The sequence below is a fragment of the Python bivittatus genome, unplaced genomic scaffold (assembly GCF_059951505.1).
Source record: "Python bivittatus isolate LINGU-HERP-01145 unplaced genomic scaffold, Pbiv_v1 ctg000480_np1212, whole genome shotgun sequence".
Lineage (NCBI taxonomy): Eukaryota > Metazoa > Chordata > Lepidosauria > Squamata > Pythonidae > Python > Python bivittatus.
In genome coordinates, this window is record NW_028277075.1 from 79,734,649 (window position 1) to 79,754,094 (window position 19,446).

Genomic DNA, 19,446 nt, shown 5'->3' on the forward strand with positions numbered 1-19,446 from the left:
GTGAACAGGATAATGTTGCTTGTATTGCAACTTGTTACAAAGAAGCAGCTAGCACACTATTAAAAGATGCCAATACTATAGTATCAGATATAACCACCAACTCACTGCAAGAAACAAACCAACCAATATACAGCACAGCTGTAGTTATAACTGAATACCCTGGATGTAAAATCAACAAACAAGAAAAAAAGCCAAACAGTGCACCACCAAAATGGAAGATCAGGCTGGAAAATAAGATCAGCATGCTAAGATCAGATGCAAGCAAGCTAGAACAGATGAAAGAAAAGCAGCTGAAGAACAAAAAGAATACTTGATCAAGAAATATTGCCTACAAACAAGGAAGATCAAAGAAGTGTTAGAAATAATAAAGCAGCAAATAACAGCCAAAGCCAAGAAGATCAGCAGACACAAAGCTCAAATTGCACACTACGGGCAGAATCTCCAGAATCAGAAACATTTCTACCAATCCATCAATGGAGAGACTGCAATTAATCAGTCAATACATGACAAAGAAGAAACAGCGCAGTTCTGGCTGCAGCTATGAGACAATCCAAAGAAATACAACAAGAATGCAGCTTGGATAAAGGAGGTGGATATGAATAAAAAAGAAGCTGAAATGAAAGAACTTGTAACAATAGCAAAAATGCTAGAGAAAAGGGCAAGGAAGATCAAAAATCAGTCAGCACCAGGTGAAGATGAACTGCATGGTTTTTGGTTGAAACATCTGACTCCTCTGCACTCAGATGCCAAGCAGTTTAACAACATACTTCAGGGAGGTGAAATTGAAGATTGGTTAACATCTGGTAAAACCTACCTGATAATGAAAGATCCAGCAAAAGGGGCAGCACCAGGCAACTACAGGCCAATTACCTGCTTGCCAACAACTTTCAAATTGCTAACTGGTGTGGTAGCTGATGCAGTCCAACAGCATCTAGTTGAAAACAAGTTCTTTCCATCTGAGCAGAAAGGAAATCCCCCAAACACCAGAGGGATAAAAGATCAGCTCCTAATTGACAAGATGTTTTTGAAAAACTGAAAGAGAAGGAAGACCAACTTGAATGTAGCTTGGATTGATTACAAGAAGGCATTTGACTCTCTGCCACATGACTGGATAATCAAGTGCCTAGAAATAACAGGAGTCAGTAGAAACATCAGAGGCTTTGTGCAAAGATCAATGGCACAATGGAAGACATAGTTGCTGGTCAATGGTGATAGACTGGGAGAGCCCTGGATAGAAAGACCAGAGAAATAATGACAATGAATCATGCCTTTTATCCATGCAGGGACATTTACAGACTCTATGTACCAAGGAGCATAGGTGAGCATGAAATCTTGCAAGTACTCCAAACAGTTGAAGAAGAAAAGACCATTGGAAGAATATCTGAAGGACAGTGAAAAAGATGCACTGAAGCTCGTACACCATGAAAGCTTACTGACTACCAAAGAAACCAAACTGGCCTATAAGAAAGACCATATGAAGAATAGAAAAGAGACATGGCAAGGCAAAGTATTACATGGCCAGTCTACCTATATATATAAGATATATTGATGTTATCAACCAAACCATATTACAACAAGACCTGGCAGTGGCTAAGAGCAGGAAATTTGAAGAAAGAGACAGAAGGGCTAATTCTGGCTGCATAAGACCAAGCCTTAAGAACAAATGCATACAAGCCAGAACTGAGAAGACAGCAACAGACAGCAAATGCCACCTCTGTAAAGAAGCTGAAGAAACAGTGGACCACCTAGTCAGCTGCTGCAAGAAGATCACACAGACTGACTACAAACAATGGCGTGACAAAGTAGCAACAATGGTGCATTGGAATATCTGCCAGAAATACCATTTGCCTGAAAGCAAGAACTGGTGGTACCACAAAACAGACAAAGTAATAGAAAACGAAGAAGCTAAAGTGCTCTGGGACTTTAGAATTCAAACAGACAAGAATCTGCCACTTAACATCCCAGATTTAAGAATTGTTGATAATAAAGACAAAAAAGTCTGACTAGTGGACATTGCGATACCTGGAGACAGCAGCATAGAAGAGAAAGAACTGGAGAAAATCACAAAATACAAAGACCTGCAAATAGAAATACAATGACTGTGGCAAAAGAAAGCAAAGATAGTACCAATAGTAACAGGCACCTTGGGTGCAATCCTAACACACCTGGAGCACCACTTGAACACCATCGGTATTGACAAAATCACCATCAGTCAATTGCAAAAGGCAGCTTTACATGGAACAACTTATATCCTGCGACGATACCTTTAACACCAACCAACAACAACATCTGCCTTAGGAAGGACTCAATAGGTGAACAAAAATGCCAAATGCAGTCTAAACATTTGTCTGACTATGCAACCAACAATAATATAGCATCTTTAAAGAAATAAAATGGGCATCAGAATAGCTTTTCTGGGAGAGCTATAAGTAAATAAAAAGCCAGACCTGAGGAGACACCTCTAAGCTTTAGCCATTCTCATGCTTTGAAATACTGTGGAACCAGAAGACCTGCAAAGGTCATCTTCAAATACAACCAGGTATATGTGGGGCAGTCTTAGATCCCATGCTGCATAAGTCAAGGAGACTAACTTATTCAACTTTAAGCTTCAGAAAGACTTCCCCAAACTCATGCCCCCTCGCCTGCATTGGACTTTGACTGGGAATTATGAGACCTTGAAATTCAACTTATCTGTAGGAGGCCAGGCTGAAAAATGCTAGTATAGAATATTCCTAATTCTTAGGCAAGAATCAGCATCTTGGCAGTAATCTATCAGAACCTCCATGCTGTTGATGCATGTCCTCTTCACTCTCCCTTCCTCTTTGACACTGTCATCTTTTGGTCTCTCCCACCCATCCAGCTGCAACCAGACCTACCAATTGCCAGAAAGGACTTCTAAATAAGGTGAGAGCTGCACACAGCTTGAGAAATACAGATAGTCTAATTCACATTTTACTGCCCTCCTCCTCTAAAGAGGCTGCATCTCATGACCTGCAAGGCATCCCTGCAAAGTCACTGAGCTCAGCATCTCAGACCCCTATTATGCCAAGGAGCTACTTAAGATGCTTGTGCAGTTCGCTTGATCTTGGTAGCTCTTTTATGCATTTTTCTTTTAACCTGTGTTCTGAAGACTTAAAGTGTCAGTTCATAAGCATTTATCCCCAGTACATTAATTTTACCTCCTAGCATGAAAGACAAAGCCAGCGAGGGGGAAAAAAGAGAGAAAGTATAAGGGAGGCTGGCATAATTGTTTTGCCCCAAAATGCAAGATCTATCTTTTATCCTCTGCAGTTCAGCATCCAACTCCCCACCGGTCTCCAAGGGCAAATGAGGCTTCTTCTTCATCTCAAAGGATGGCCAAGCTGTCATTGGATTACAGGGTTTCTTTTTCCCCCTCTGTCTCCTTCACCTACTTCTTCCTAGCCAGGTAGCAGAATTTATGCTGGACTGGACTGATCCCTTTTAGACCATTACTTATTTGGATGGCACAATCGGCATTTGAAGGGTGGCTATAAATCTCATTCTATTTAAACAGAAAACAAAAAAACTACCCTTGGTCAGCAGAATTTGCTGGTGATAAGCTAACAAGACCTTTCTGAAATATATGATAAACTGTTTTCCTTCCTGGCATCCTGAACAATCAACTTTCCATTTGTCTGCAGATGTCATCTGATATAACTCTGCTTGTTTGTCTTGTCATCAGGCTCAGATTGCTGTACAGAACTAGGTAGTAAGTGGTTTATGCATCTTTATTATGTATAACCTTATTGACCAAGCATTTTTCTCCCTTTTTGTTTTAAAACTGAAAAGGAAAGATTATTCTATGAAAAGGTATAGCATGTGGTGGTGATTGTGCCTCCATGCTCACAGAGAAAATAACTTCTAACCCCATAGATAAATATTTTGCCATAATTGGAAAACTAATACTTATTTAGCTTTTTTACTCCATTATGTAGTATTAAATGTAGATCTCCTTTGATGAAGCAGCTTAGGCCATGGTGTCAATAAGACCCGCATTACCAAAGCAAAGAGGCTATTCACTGAAACAATGTTGGTGGCCTTGAATTTCTTTGGGTCAGTGCTACTAGAAAAGGATCCTTTCAGCCTTCAACCTCCTATATTGACCAAAGTGCTGCCAAGATAGGCAGATTCTTCAGCATATTCAGAGAGACTTCAAAGTTGACCACTTCTAGTATATGCTGTGGGCTTCTCTGCTGGAACCACTCTGCCTATAAAACCTTTGGGGTCCTTAGTACTCACCAAAAGCTGTGCCCATGAAGTATGGCCAGTGCCTCCTCCATAGCACTAGCCAGGTCCTTTGGCAGTTAAAACAGCATTTGCCTCCTCCCAATCAATTTCCAAGGGAATCTAGGGGCCCAAGCTATAATAATAAATATTAAATAATAATAATAATAAACAGAATAAACTTTGGTGTGTGCCAAGCAGTCTCCAGGCAGTCTGCCTCTCCACAGCCCTCACTGAAGAAGCCTCCTCTTAGCTTTTTCCCACAGCACAATCTCTGTGAAGATGAGTGCTAAAGCAGAGCAAGGTAGAGCAGTATGGTCTCTTTGCTTCATTTCAGAAAGGAGGAGGCCATACTGCTTTGCGAAGAACTTTGAGAAGGTGCTTTATTTGAAGCTTCATCAAAGCAAAACAGCCCTTCAAAGTTTTATGTGGGCTTATGCAGTATTTAGAAAGTTTATTTTCTTCAGAAGAAGAACTGCTTATTTGACTCTAGGTAGGAATATCTCAAATCCATATTCATGACAGAGATGAGTCACAGAGATGTTTCTGCTTTCAGATTCTGCTTGAATATATTTGAATAGATGCAATTGTTGCAACTTTAGGATCATGGTTCATTCAAAGTTAATTTACACTTGTTCATTTTTCAATAACAACAAAATGATGGCCACCCACGCATCCTGCGTTTGCAAGTTAATTAAAAAAAAAAAAAAAACCTCAGCCCTTTGATAACCTCTTTTCCCAAAATATAAAATAACATCCCTCCATCACCTTTGTCCAGAAAGCCTGTCACTCAAACACCACGTCACTAGTTTCACAGGCGTCCTCTGCAAAACAGTCTCCTTTGTTGAAAGAGCAAAGTGATAAACAATTCACTCCTGTTTTAAGAACAACATCTGGCTTTTGAGTGGTATGACTATGGGCTGCACTCTAAAAAGTGATGGGTTAAAAAGTGGTAGGACAAAATCTAAATTTGATTTCATTTCTATGTGATTTAAACTGAATAAAAAATAACTGTCATTACTATTATTACTTTCCAGGCATACTTAATACAGTGGTACCTCGGTTCACGAACTTAATTCGTTCCGCGACTCTAGTCGCGACCCAAATTGGTCGCGACCCGAATCAAATTTCCCCATAAGGTTCAATGTAAATATGGTTAATCCGTTCTGAACCATTTTTTTTTTTTTAAAACCACAAAAATATGACACAAAGTACAGCACGAAGAGAGAGAACGCTAACCTTGCTCGACGCGACTTCTGGCGTGGAGGACAGGAAGGCGGGTGGGGAGGCGGTTATTGCTTGGAGGGAGAGTCCCCCTCCCTACAGGAAGCCACGACCACGTGTCACAGGAGGGAAAATGGCCACGGATCCTGTTCGTCACCCGATCTGGCGTTCGTGAACGGAGGCCAAATTTTGCGAACGGAGCTGTTCGTGACCTGAATTGGTCATGAACAGAAGCGTTCATGACCCGAGGTACCACTGTATTTTGCCTCTTATGTCATATGGAAAACTGGAAGGTGGATATTTATTTTGGAGAATTATTTGGGGCTGCAGACAAAGTTTTTCTGGGTTACAGACAGCCCTGGACTGTCAGGATATGCATCTCTGTGGGAGAACTACACAGGAAGAGCAAAACAGAAGTCTGAACTTTTACTTCTTCCCCCCATTACTTGCTTCAATTTTGCTATTCCCATGTAAGGTTCATAGTGAGTGGGCTTTAGTAGCAAGGGAAGAGATCTGGAGTCACAGATAATGAAAAGGTAACATTCATGGCTCTTGGGTTCTCTGCCAAGGGTGAGGGGAAATGGGCATATCTTGGCTTCTTGGCCAGTACACATGTCCTGCTTTCTGTCTTTGCAGTCTTAACTATCTGAATGAAGGGCATCTTTACAGGGCCCCTTTCACCAATCTCCATGCTAAGCCATGAAGGTGGTGTCAGCATCTACCCAGTTTAGGGCTTTAAACCTTGAATTATGCCTGAAAAGCATCTGGATAGGTATTCCAAATGATCCTGGCATTGTGCACTGGTTGCCTTCTTTTGTATTAGTTGAAGCTTCTATATATTGAGGATTCAGTCATGTAGAGCACTCTGCAGTAGTCTCATTGTGATGTAACCCATTGTCATCACACTATCTCTGTAGACCAGATTTTACAAATAACAGATTTTCAGGCAACATATTTTCTTCTTACTGCTTTTCAACGACTCCAGTGACTTTTCTACACTATTCTTCTCCTGCTTTGCCATTTAGATTACAGCTCTCCCACTTCCCTTTCCTTTTGTTACATGCTTGCCAAGATTCATTATTTGGTGTGCATCAGCTAATTTAAGTTAACTAATTTAAACATTGTGCATTTGATAAAGGCAAAAAAGGTGCTTCAGAGTGTGCAGGGGAATGCCTGCAGCAACTGTCTGTAACTCCTTAAACCAAAATGTGCATTTTCCTAGGATTGTGCTGCAAACATGGAAGGCAACTGTGGAATTTTAGGAAAAGATGCAACTGCTGTGTATTCTAGAGCACATTTTTGTCTTTGAATCCAAACCATTGCCCAGCCCTAGTGCCTCCATTGAAAGAGTTCCTTTGGTTATCAGATGCTTCCTGGGCAGAATGGAAGGTGATACAAAGAGGTGACACAACTGTGATGGAATGGACTTAGGAAGGCCAGGCTCAGGGAGATAAGTGTGTTCTTAGCCCCCAGCAGGAGCGTGGGAAGTTCAAGAAGATGAGGCTGGCACCTCCCTAAGGAATTCACGGTGTTGTGGCTGGCTGGCTTGGGAACTAGGGTTGAGTCTGGGGAGATTTTCTGTCTGGAGGTTGTAGCTAATAAACGCAACAGAACTGTATGTGCATTGTCTCTTGGAGTTCTTTGGGCTGAACCTGACATCAATCTGCCAGCCTCATCTTCTTGAACTTCCCATGCTCCTGCTGGGGGCTAAGAACACGCTTATCTCCCTGAGCCTGGCCTTCATAAGTCCATTCCATCACGACAACACAGCAAGAAGGCCTGAGTCGACATTAAATGTCTGTATACATGTCGTCTGGTAAAGAGAGCCAGAGCTCAGCTGGGCACCAGCACTATTCTCCTGCTCCATTCTGATATTTTCACATGGAGGCTAGGTTCATTCACTGAGCTTAGCCATAGATAATTGAATAATCCACAATTCCCATTCACTCAATCCATTAAACGAACCTTTGTTCACATGTTACAATGGCTAGGGATATGCAATGCACTAAGCCAAAGCTAAACAATATTATGACAGTGTATTGTATGAGTCTGGCTTAGATGTCTGTTGCTGAACTCAGTGTAGTTGCATTAAAGTACTTTGAAAATATCTGAATCCAACTAGCTCCACCTATGCTATAGATTCTTCAGGTGACATCAGGACAATAATCAGAGACATCTGTATAAAGCAGCATTCCTCAACCTTGACAACTTTAATTTCCCCATGCTGGCTGGGGAATTCTGGGAGTTGAAGTCCACACATCTTAAAGTTGCCAAGGTTGAGAAACACTGGTATAAAGAACCATTCATGTGTAGATCTAAGCATATAATTGAGTTAGAGATGCCTAAAGCTGCAGAGAAATAGGTTTTACTGAAATCTGCACACAAGGCTTCATTGTGTCCCACGTGATCATATAATAATGCATTTTTAAAACTTCCTAAAATGGCAGGGTTTCCATTTTTAGCTATCAAAACATTGTTCCTGAGAATTTATTTCCTAGTTAATTATGTAGCATGTTTTAAAAACCAAAACGGGTATGAGTTGGAGAGGTGCACCCAACGAAACCCGTGGCTGTGATTTTACACTGGGTGTGCTAATGAGACACTTAACTCCTAGGCCTCTTTTCCTGGCTTTGATCCTAAACAAACGGTAACTTCTTGGCAGTCACCCAACTGCATTTCTAATTCATTCACAATCAGGTTTTCATTTTATTCCTTTATCCAGCTCATCACTTTTCATTTTGTGCTAATGCACTAGAGGTGAAAAGCCCACAAATGGCAGCAGGCTCTCCAAAACTGTTAAGTGTGACCAGGAAGAATTTCATGTCCAGAAATGTTTAATGGAAACATTTTTTGCTAGATGGAGGAAAGTGCTTCCATATTAGAGAGTCATAATTATTTTATTATTCCGAACATATTGCACCTTTTAGTGTAATTCCATGTAATTTTCCTTACATAGGGAACAATGAAAAACTAGCATATTAGAAGACAGTTATTCTAGAATTTAAGAACTGTTCCACTTACACTAATATTAGTTAGTTACTAAAGCTCCACAAAAGGGCTGGGCTTTGGACTCAGAATGGTTTAGAAAATCACAGGAGCCCCAAATCTAATCTGTTTTCCATTAAGGTCTCTTTTCAGTAAGACTGAACATATTTTTGCAGCCATTATATAAATTGACCTATAGTATGAGACCATTACAATACATTAAAATGTAAGCTTAGAGCAGCAAGTAGGAGTTGCAATCTTCATAGTTCGAACAATACTGATGAAATTTTGAAGCTACAGAGAGTTGCTCTTGAAACAATGGGAGAAAAGTGAGAAAGTCTAAAATATGCAAGATCATCTCCCATCACTTCTCTGCAACATCCATACCTGGAAAAATAAGAATTCTTACCCTGCTTATGCAGATGGTAACCACTTGACCCTCACTGAAAAGGAAAATAAGGAAAGGATGCTACGATAAATGAATACCCTGCTGTCACTCAGGAAGTTGGGTTTTCAGGCTAATACATTAAGAATTAAGGCTGACTGGATTGTTTCAATATACACTATTTACTTCATCTTTGGTAACCATGAATAGTGAGCACATGAAGATGCATGTAGATGTATGCACAGCTAGCTCAACCCCCATAATGGTGTATATATGCCTTTCCCAATCACCAGCCAACAGGAGACTGGCATATATGGCAGTCTGAACTGGCATGCCTTCAAAGAGCTTTGGGTTTCTAAGATACAGATAAGAATCTGAACCAACCACAATTCTGATTCCTTTACATATGTTGAAGGCAGCTCAAGACTGAAGTGAACCTTAATCAACTAGGGAGACAACCTACCTACACTGATTACCTAGGGTGGTTTTGGTAGATTCGTATTACTTGAAAGGGATTTGACTTCTAAGTATCCTGTCTATTTAGGGCTTTAGGTTTCCAAGGTCAATATTAAAGTAGCCATTCAAAACAGTTTCCAGGAAATTCTAAGTGGATCCTGTTGTTGGAGCTATGGAAAAATACTGACTTGGGAGGGATCATGATGAACCAAATGTGTTTCTATACTTAATGAACCAAATGTGTTTCTGTTAGCCCAACAAAAGGCAAACAATGAATCCTAGCTCTATCTTTATTGTAAAGTTACATTAACAGAAACTTACAAGACTGAAAGTATTTCTCCCTTCCTCTCCTTTTACTATCTGAAAACTGGGGAGGGTCCCTTCTGAAATGCTTCCCATGCCCCCTCTCCTTCTGAGGACTGAGATATCTTTTACATGTCAGTTGTTCAGTCTGTGGCTCTTCCTCCTGTCTTTCAAGGTCATTCCCACATACCACTGCAGTCTCTTAAAGGACCTTTCCTGAATACTGCCATGGGGGTTGGGGTGGGGGAGAGATGGTCTATGGAGTTTACAAGGGGAATGGCGGCTGAGGACTCATCTTTGATAGACATCTTCAAGGCAAGGGAGTACTTAAGAAAATAGTAAAGTTCTTCCCTGGAAAAAAATAACTAAGTAGCCTAAACTGGCATATAAGTCTAACTCAAAGCATCGTGGGTTATGGGGGAGAGAGAGAGACAGACAGACAGACAGACAGACACATTCACATTTATGTATATGTATAAAAAATCAGCCAAATCAATTCCACTGGAGGATGAAGACCTCTTCACTGAAACTTATATAGGATAATCTCCCACACTGATCCAGTGCAGGTTGATAGACAGATGTTTCTTTGCTCCCCAGTCTAGAGCTGAGAGAGAGTACATGGCTCAAAGCCAGCTTCTGTGCCTAACAAACAGTTAGAACCTGGGTTTCCTTGTTCCTAGTCCAGCACTACAACCATTATATCAAACTTGCTCTCAACAGTAATTATTAATTTGCTGGTTTTGGTAATGATGACAGGGGTGGAAATACCCTGAAAGAAAGTAATAGCAAACCACTTGTGTATTTTTGCCAAAAGAACTAAGCAGATGTGTCTCTACTATAATGAGAAGTTGAACACAATGCAAATGTGTCTTTAAGGTAATGGAAGCTGAATTCAGTTTTCAAGTCATGTATGTATGTATACGTGTTTGTGTGCGTGTGTGTGTGTGTGTCTGTGTGTATAAAAGTAGAACCATTACTTTTGATTCTAAATTTGTTCCAATTTGTTTTACAAAAGGGCATTCCTGAATAAATGGCATTGTTTTTACTTTAGATTCTGAAAACGTAGCCTTTATTCTACATATTATTTTTTTTCTTAAATCTTTCTTCTAAGATATATGTACATTTAGATGCACGTGCACAGACTTCCAGTTGTTTGATTGTTAAAGAAAAGAACACAGGCTTTGTGGAATAAAAGTATTTCTAAATAAACTAATTTTTATGTGTTTTCACACCGCCTGACTCACTTCCACTTAAAAAATAAATTGTGGCAGATATTTCTTAAGTATTCGTTTAATATCGTTTTTCTATCTGTAGTGAAATAAAGTAATCTTTAAAAAACATCTGCTCATAAAAAAGCTGTTGGGCACATTATATGTAATATTTTTTGGTAAATACATAGAAGAGAAAGTGACAATAGGCCAGAAAGATGCTTGAGGAAAAATGTATCCCGACAACTCAGTAAAGGTAGATATTGACCACAACTTGTCATTGAAGCTAAAATCAGTGGTGAGACTAATTGGTAAGCTTGGGATGTGCTCCACAAACTTGCAACAGTGGTGTCTTCCTGACAACTTTAGTGTTCAAAATTGGGCCTGAGCCCTCAGCAGAAAGATAATGCTTCTGATATACTGTAGATAGATAGCGTAGTGTAAATGCTCGAATACATTTCCATACTTACTGTATGAGCATCCGAAAGCTTCAACCCGCAGACCAATATTTCCATTTGGATTCCACGTCAGGGGCACAAACCGCGTAAAGCGAGCTTTAACAGAGTGCAGAAATTTGTGCTGTACCACACCGTCGGCATTGACATTCCCCTGGAAGACCTGCAAAGAACAAGAAGCCTGGATATAATGTGGTGCTTTTTTCCTGTTCTTTTCTTTTTTGCAAATAGAGTCCATATGGGGATTCATTACATCGCAGCAGATTCAGTTCATGCCAAAATAGTAGCCGATAGATCTGTAACGCAGGATGCAGTTATAGTTTCTCTGACAGGTACCTGTCCAGCCTCTACTTACATGCCTTTAGGATTCAGCCTCTTCCAAGGCAGTTTGTTCCAACGATCAAACAGCTCATAATCCAAGGAAATGTCTTTTTATGCTTAGCTAAAATCTGCTTCCCTGTCATTTCTATTCCTCAGGGTTAGTCTTGCTCTCTGAAGCAACAGAGAATAGAGATTTGGAAATCACGATCATATCTATTCTTAAGCTTTTATTCTCCAAGCTAAAAAGCCTCAGCTTCTTCAGCTGTTCCTTCTAGGACATGGTTTTGAAACTCCAGTTTCGCAATGTCCTTCTTGAGATAGACATAGAGATAAACATAGACATTGATTTATGTATTTATAGAATCCAAGATTAATATGAAGATAGATCAATGCAAAATAGCTTTCTCTCAATCTGGACACTATACTTGTGCAACCATAGCCCAAAACTATACTAGCTTTTTAAATACCACAATGCATAGTACTAGTACACAGGTGACCAAAGGTGGTGTGCAGATCCCTAAAGCCTAGATACAATCTTCAGAGGTCCTTCTAAAGTTGTTGCTAAAATGTAGTTTTTAATATTATTGAAGGAGAAAACATTAAATAGATGGGTACTGATCAAACTCATTGCATTTAAATTCAATGTAGGATTTGCTTTGGTGCTACCCACATATTTCCTAGGACTTGCCTACTTGGATTATAGTCTCCAGCTTGGCAGGTGAAAGGCCAAATATAAACCTTGACCAGAAAATACTGTGTGTTCCAGCTCTAGTATCCTCTCTTGGAATCATACCAGAATTTCTTTTAGCCAAATGTATTCTTTTACTGGACCAAGACCATCCCTTCCTATTAGTGTAATCTGCTTTATATAAATAAACTTAAATAAAATTGTTTATTGTTATGAAATGATATCATGATAAAAAAATACTTGAGATCTCAGCTGTCTCTTTAAAACAAAGCGTATAAATACAGGATTGTGTTGATCCGACTAAAATCTATCAGGCTATTCATTTTTAGCATGGTCACCTTTGCTAAACCTTTACCCTTTTTTTCCACTTTTTTTTCCATTTTTTTTTCCACCTTTGCTAAGCCTTCACCTTTCAGTTCAGAACTTAACTCCAACCATTAAAAGAGACTATATTGTTGTTATACAAAACAACAAGAATTTCTTTCTTGTGTTGATCTTTTGTGAAGCTGCTGTTATTTATATCACCTGGGAACTAGAGTGGAAAAAAGGTAAACGGGGGACAAAGATTAATATTTTAAGCATCAACCTTTGACTTAAAGCTATAAAAAGCAAACAGAAAAAATGTAAGTTGACACTGACACTGAGGGATGGGGAAAAGCAAAAGGCTCCTTTAGAAAAGACAGTCTCTTCCACAAGGCATAATAAATTAAATGGCTCAGGCTGATGTGCAACTTTCAATCTCACTTGATAGAACAAGCCTCAGGATAGTAAGCCCCAGCATATTTAGAGCTCTATGTAAGCTGGCTACCATAATGACTATGGTGATTATCTTCTCTCCCACTTTATTAGGCAGGTAATGCGGTAAAGGTTTGAACTCTACATGGAAGCAGCATTGGCACACAAACTTGAAGGATGAGATGATGGGCTAGAGGTTAAATACTTTCCAAGGGAGTTTTTTTTTTTTTTTTTTTGAGAGATAGCCAAGGGGTTCTTATCTGCCAAAACTATACAAGTTGCTGAAACAAAAGAAAAATTAAAAAAAATAAATAGAGAAGTTGGGAGGTTGCATCACAGAAGTGTTCAATTTGCACTATTGCATTCCCAAACTAAGAAGGGCCAAATGTGAGTCTCTACCCACCACTGCTTACTCCATAACTGCTAACTGATCCTGAAATCCAATGCTAAACTGCACACTTGAAAAGATTTCAAGGGGATTCGGTGCATATGCAACACTTATGACTTTTGGGAAAACAAATTGTCATTATGCCTCCTTGAAAAGGTGACTCTGAGAACCAGGTCCATCAAACTTTTTTGATGCCAAACTTTGTTACAACAAGTCTTGAACAGTTCTAAAAAGGTTCAGATCTTAGGATAAATCTTAAGGATGGACATACATTATATTACTGTATATGGTTAAAGAATACATGATAGAAGCGGCAGAGAGAGATTGATATATTTTTTAACAATTCTTAATGGGACTTTATATATCTCTTTGGATTCCAATCAAGAGAAGGCATCTTCCAGAAGTTTTGACTACAATGTCACAGTCCCTTTGTCATTAGCCATTCTTGCAAGGGGTTGATAGCAAGGGAAGTCCAAAACATCCAGAGGACATTTGGGTGACTATCCTGATTTTGATACTTTGGACCCAACTGATTTAATATGGAACGATTCATAAAATTTGGTCTAGAAATTCAACATTAGCAAAGGTTAGGCTGACCACAAGCAGACAGAAATAGATGGCTGAATTTTTAATATATGTTTAAATATTACTTGTGTGGCATACAACACCAGTTTTTACATATATACTGTATATTTGTATTGATAGGATCTGGACATCACTCATAAAAGCATTTGTGTGTATATATATTTGTGTGTGTGTTCATGAGTGTGTGTGTGTAGAGGTGGGGGAAAGGGAAAAAAACCATAGAAGTATTCCACATGTTTCTTTTTCTCTTCTCTCTTGGTTTAGGAAACTGTATTTTATGGAGGTGGAATGTCTTTTTGACAAGAATGTTCTGTGACATTTTGAATATATTATTATACCACCAGGAGAAAATATTTGTCAAATTACCCAGTCTATGCCAACTGGAAAGATGAGAATGCTTTCACCTCCTATCTCAATTCTGTGAAAATATAGAAAAGTAATGCCAAGTTGGAAGCAACCAATCAAAGTGATCACTGAAGAGAAGCTAAATCTGGGGTACTATTTTTGAAACTTGCTTTTATTCATTGTTAGGAAAATGAGCAAGAGGTATTCAACTTTGGTATTAGTTGAGTGGTTTTTCATTTTTCCTAACCTAAGGAACGGACTACTCCACACATATAAGCAGAGAAGGTGACCTAGTCTACTGGGGAACATAGTACATGATAACATACTGCCTTCCACATGAGTGCATTTTAATTGCAAGATTCATTCAAACAGAAATGCACCTACCAAGAGCAGCTAAATTGACTATCTTCTCTATTTAACATTTCAAATAAAATACAGCAAAAATATAACTAAGTACTTGCCTGTTGCAATATTTTAGGAATACCAAACTGTATAAGAGCTCCAGTATGCTACAGAAACCAAGCTTCAAGACCATATTCAAGCATGGGAGTTCATTAGATAGCTTTTTGTTATGCATTATCTGTCAATCCTGCCTACTTCACAGAGTGGTTATTGAAGTAAGAAAAATGAGGAGAGAGCTCTATATGCCTTGCCCTGAGCTCCTAGAAGAAAGCAGGGACATAATTCTAATAAATAAGTAAAATATATCAACTATCTGCAATGATTGGTCTCTTTTAAGATATGTTTCCTTGAAATTGGATTGCAGTGAACGTAGAGCTGGCTTCAAGTGGCCTTTATATTTCTTCAAACTTCTGCAGGGAGAATAGGCCAACAATTTCTCTAAGGTAGGATTTTCCCTTAGTAGTGACAGTAGTTACATTGCTAGAAAAGAAAAAAAAATAGAAGAAAAGAAAAGATCTTGAGGTCTTCCCTTAGGATTTAATTGGAGTATGAGAAACCAGGGAGGCTGCAGATGGCTGCAGAATAATTGTACAAAGAAAGGCAATTATACAAACCATCCTTGGCAATCTTGTAACTAAATATTACAAGAATCCCACTGTGCAAGATGACGATTCTGCCAATAAGAACTCCAATGAAATTTGACTTATTGTTTGAAATAAATTTCAGAAGCAAATTCCTTTTCATCAGACTGAATGAGAGGAGGTAGAAAAATGCACAATTTCTCTGGCCAGCATTACTTTCAAGTATCAATGATTATGAGTATGTGGCCTGATTGTAAGTCAAAAACTTGTTGTATTGTCCAGTGCTAACTTTCATTAATATTCCTACTTGGAGTTTGAAAACTAGAAGGATAAGTATTAAGTTAATAGATAGATGTCCATGTTTATTTTTTCCTTTGGCAGCAATGTCAATGCTATCATTGCTTAAAAAGTATTCTGTAATCTGATGTGCGCAGATACGCTAAGAATTCTAGGAGTTATAGACCCAACACATTTAGAAGGCAGGAAGGCTGGTTGATTTCACCCTACTCATTAGCTGAAGAAGCGATGATGAGAGGGCAAAAATTCATGCTGTGCATATCACTACTTGCTCCCAATGAGTGCAGACATCAAGCACCCCTTATCCATGCCTGGTGAACATTGAAGGGGTCATGAATTCAGATGACTATGGATGGAAGTTTTTCCAAACAATGAAGGATCCCCACTGGTCCAGCATTTCACCTTTCCCATCTATATGCACAAAGAGCCCTTCTTTGAACATCCACATAGCAGGTAGTGGGGCCAGCTTGCTGGATTGGACTCCATTATGTGACCTAATATATATAATTTTACAAAATAACATCTGCAAAGTATCTGATAACAGCTGTCTATCCCTCTCTTACAGCTTGTTGCTTACGACAGAAAGACAGCAAGACAGACAGATGAAGGGGAAGGGGAAGGGGAGGGAAGGGGAAGGGGAAGGGGAAGGGGAAGGGGAAGGGAAGGGAAGGGAAGGGAAGGGAAGGGAAGGGAAGGGAAGGGGAGGGAAGGGAAGGGAGGGGAAGGGGAAGGGAAGGGAAGGGGAAGGGAAGGGAAGGGAAGGGGAAGGGAAGGGAAGGGAAGGGAAGGGAAGGGAGGGGAAGGGAAGGGAAGGGAAGGGGAAGGGAAGGAAGGGAAGGGAAGGGAAGGGAAGGGGAAGGGGAAGGGAAGGGGAAGGGGAAGGGAAGGGAAGGGGAAGGGAAGGGAAGGGGAAGGGGAAGGGGAAGGGGAAGGGGAGGGGAGGGGAGGGGAGGGGAGGGGAGGGAAGGGAAGGAAAGGAAAGGAAAGGAAAGGAAAGGAAAGGAAAGGAAAGGAAAGGAAAGGAAAGGAAAGGAAAGGAAAGGAAAGGAAAGGAAAGGAAAGGAAAGGAAAGGAAAGGAAAGGAAAGGAAAGGAGGAAGTATCAGGGAGGAATTAGATATTCTATCCATTTTTGTCTCTGCTTGCTTCAGCCCTAATAGACTCCTACTCACAATCTGCCATCCACCAAATCTGAATTTAGTTTTCAGGGGGAGAAAAGTTTCTCATTTTGGCCTCAACAAGTAGTTTCAATCTATCAGAGTTCAAGTAATCTCTACTGTTGCGCTGTTAGGTCTCAAAAAGTCAATACCTGGATACTAGACCAAGTATTTCTGAATAAAAAAATACTTACTGGAATTAAGACCCATTGAACTTGATGAAACTCTGTTCTTAGTATTTGTGTATATAATTCAATAATTTATCACTTCTTTCCCTCTTTGAACTGAGAGAAGCAAAAAGCACTGCTTAAGAGTAACCTTTTCTATGTTCCTCTAAATGAGAGGAACAAAAAACACTGCTACATATAACATATATAAGGGGGAAAAAACCTGCCTGGTTATATCTCTGCCTCAATGTTTCTAGTCTAATGTACAACTGTAGTCTAATTCTATAACATTTAAAACATAGAATTTAAATGTTAAGATTTCTCAACTACTACAAGTATTTACCGTTTTCCCTTTACAGGTTAAAACAAACAAGTTCTTTGATAACAAATCAGTCCTCCTTTTCTTTTGGTTCTTAAACTGAACACCTTGAGGATTATGTCCATATTTAGCTCAGTGATTTCAAACTTCACAAAATAATTATACAGCATAGTCTCTGCAAAAATCTTGAAAAATATGGGGACAAGAGAAATTGAACCATTCCTAATCTGAACTTCTGTGGATTAAAAAGACCATTATTTCCCCTCTTTCTGATCATGTTTTGTGGTAGGGTTACATTGCAGCTTTGCTGCTATTATACTGCTCTTAGAAACAGCAAAAAAACTCAGCCTAGTTTTTTGTTCAGTCTTCAAGCTATCTAAATCCTGATAGAAGTATCAAATTACTAGAGCATAAAAAAACAAACAAACCTGATTTTAATTGGCTCTGTAGTGTTGCATTGTTCTCAAAGCACTTGGTTGCCTCAGACAATTCTGTGGCTGCTTTTAGCAGCGAGTGTAAATCCCCCAGTAGAACTTCGTATAACATTAGTACAGAATGGCCACACTGAGATGGCATAAAAAAACTTTGGGACCATCGTTAGTATTAACATTAGCAAGAGCATTATAAAAACTCATGTACAAAAATAGTCGCAGGGAAACACACACACGCGTACCCACAAATCTAGCTTTAGCCATATGTGAACTTCAGTTAAATGTTTCTTGGTCTTGTTACATTTTCAGATTTAGCTACATAGAAAATGTTAGTCTTAACGTAATACAGGACTCTCATTAGCACCTATTGCAACTGACTATATTCCTCAATTTTATTGAGGAAAATGTTACATGTTCAATAATGACCATATGCTTTATGTTTAAAAGTTGCATAACAGATTTTAGCGTGCTATAAATAAAGTCTATGTGATTAACTATGTAGGGAATAATGGCGGGAAGTAATGCTGAGAGCTTTGTATATTTATCATCATTGATAATGTTTAATCAGCTAGCAGAATACTTTCTGTTCTTGCCAGTTAGGACTCATAAGGTCACACTGGAAAAGAGCTTTTGTTATTCCATGCTACAGAGATCTCAAAATTCAGATTTTGTTGCTTCATTTCATTTTACATGTAATTATTTGACATTTTCCAATGTAATAGGAACAGCATTTCTGTTCAGAGTTGCAGGGGGGTTTTGTGTGTGTGTGTGTGTATGCCTTTGAGTCAGTGTTGACTCCTGGTGACTGTTTGGACTGGTCCCTGGAGTTTTCTCACTAACATTTTCAGAGGTTCTTTGCCAATGCCACCTTCTTAGGGCCAAGACAGAGTGACTGGCCCAAGGTCACCCAGCTGGTTTTGTGCCTGAGGCAGGACTAAAACTCACCGTCTCCTGGTTTCTAACCTGATCCCCTAACCACTACACCAAACTGGCTCTCAGCAGAATAATAATGCAGCTTAAAAAAAGGAAGGAGCTTTTTGATTCCTTCTCCCCCCCCCCCCATATTCTTAAAAAAGAAGAAAAAACATGGACAGAATCCATCATTGCTTGATGTTATAGATGACTGGAAATTGTGCACTCTTACTGAAAATTCCACAGTGAATTGTTCATGAGATAATTTCACTTTCCAATGTTTATTGGGAAAATTTAGAAGGTAAGGTTTTATGGACAGCTATTATTAACAATAGGGAAATGGAACAATGATACTCTGACAGATCAGGGTCCAGGAGGAGTGATAACCAGTATAAAACCTCATCTTAAGCATACAGAGAATAATATTTAGTGAAATACCACTCTATTCAAGATGGCTGGATAGACACATTTTATTCTCTGGAAAGTTTTCTCCTATCATTATTTTCAACTACATTGCTTCCTTCAAGCAGCACAATTTTATTTATACAACAAGCATTAAAATGCAACCCTATGAGATGCACCTTTTCCCACCTATCAATACACATGGTTTTTCAACATAGGAAGCAACTAGAAGTTTTCAGAAAATCAATAATTCCCCCCCCTTTCTCGCATACACACATACTCACGCATGTGTGTGCGCACACACACACATACACTATCCTTTCAGCTGAAATTTTAACTCTAAGAAGCCTATAACTCATTTTACATTATGGTGCCAAACATAAGTGAGAGCAAGGATGTACAATTTGGGAAGAGAACTATACAGTCAATATTTGGTTTACAGGGGAAAAAGATGTG

The 19,446-nt window shown here is 39.2% G+C and overlaps 1 protein-coding gene across 1 annotated transcript in view; it reads right to left on the bottom strand.

Moving 5' to 3' along the window:
- The window catches only part of CNTNAP5 (contactin associated protein family member 5), a 406,384-nt gene that overhangs the window by 248,598 nt on the left and 138,340 nt on the right, over positions 1-19,446 (bottom strand). The window contains exon 4 of the mRNA XM_088146406.1: positions 11,277-11,424. Coding sequence (XP_088002532.1) covers positions 11,277-11,424 — 148 coding nt within the window. The remainder of the gene's footprint in view (positions 1-11,276; positions 11,425-19,446) is intronic.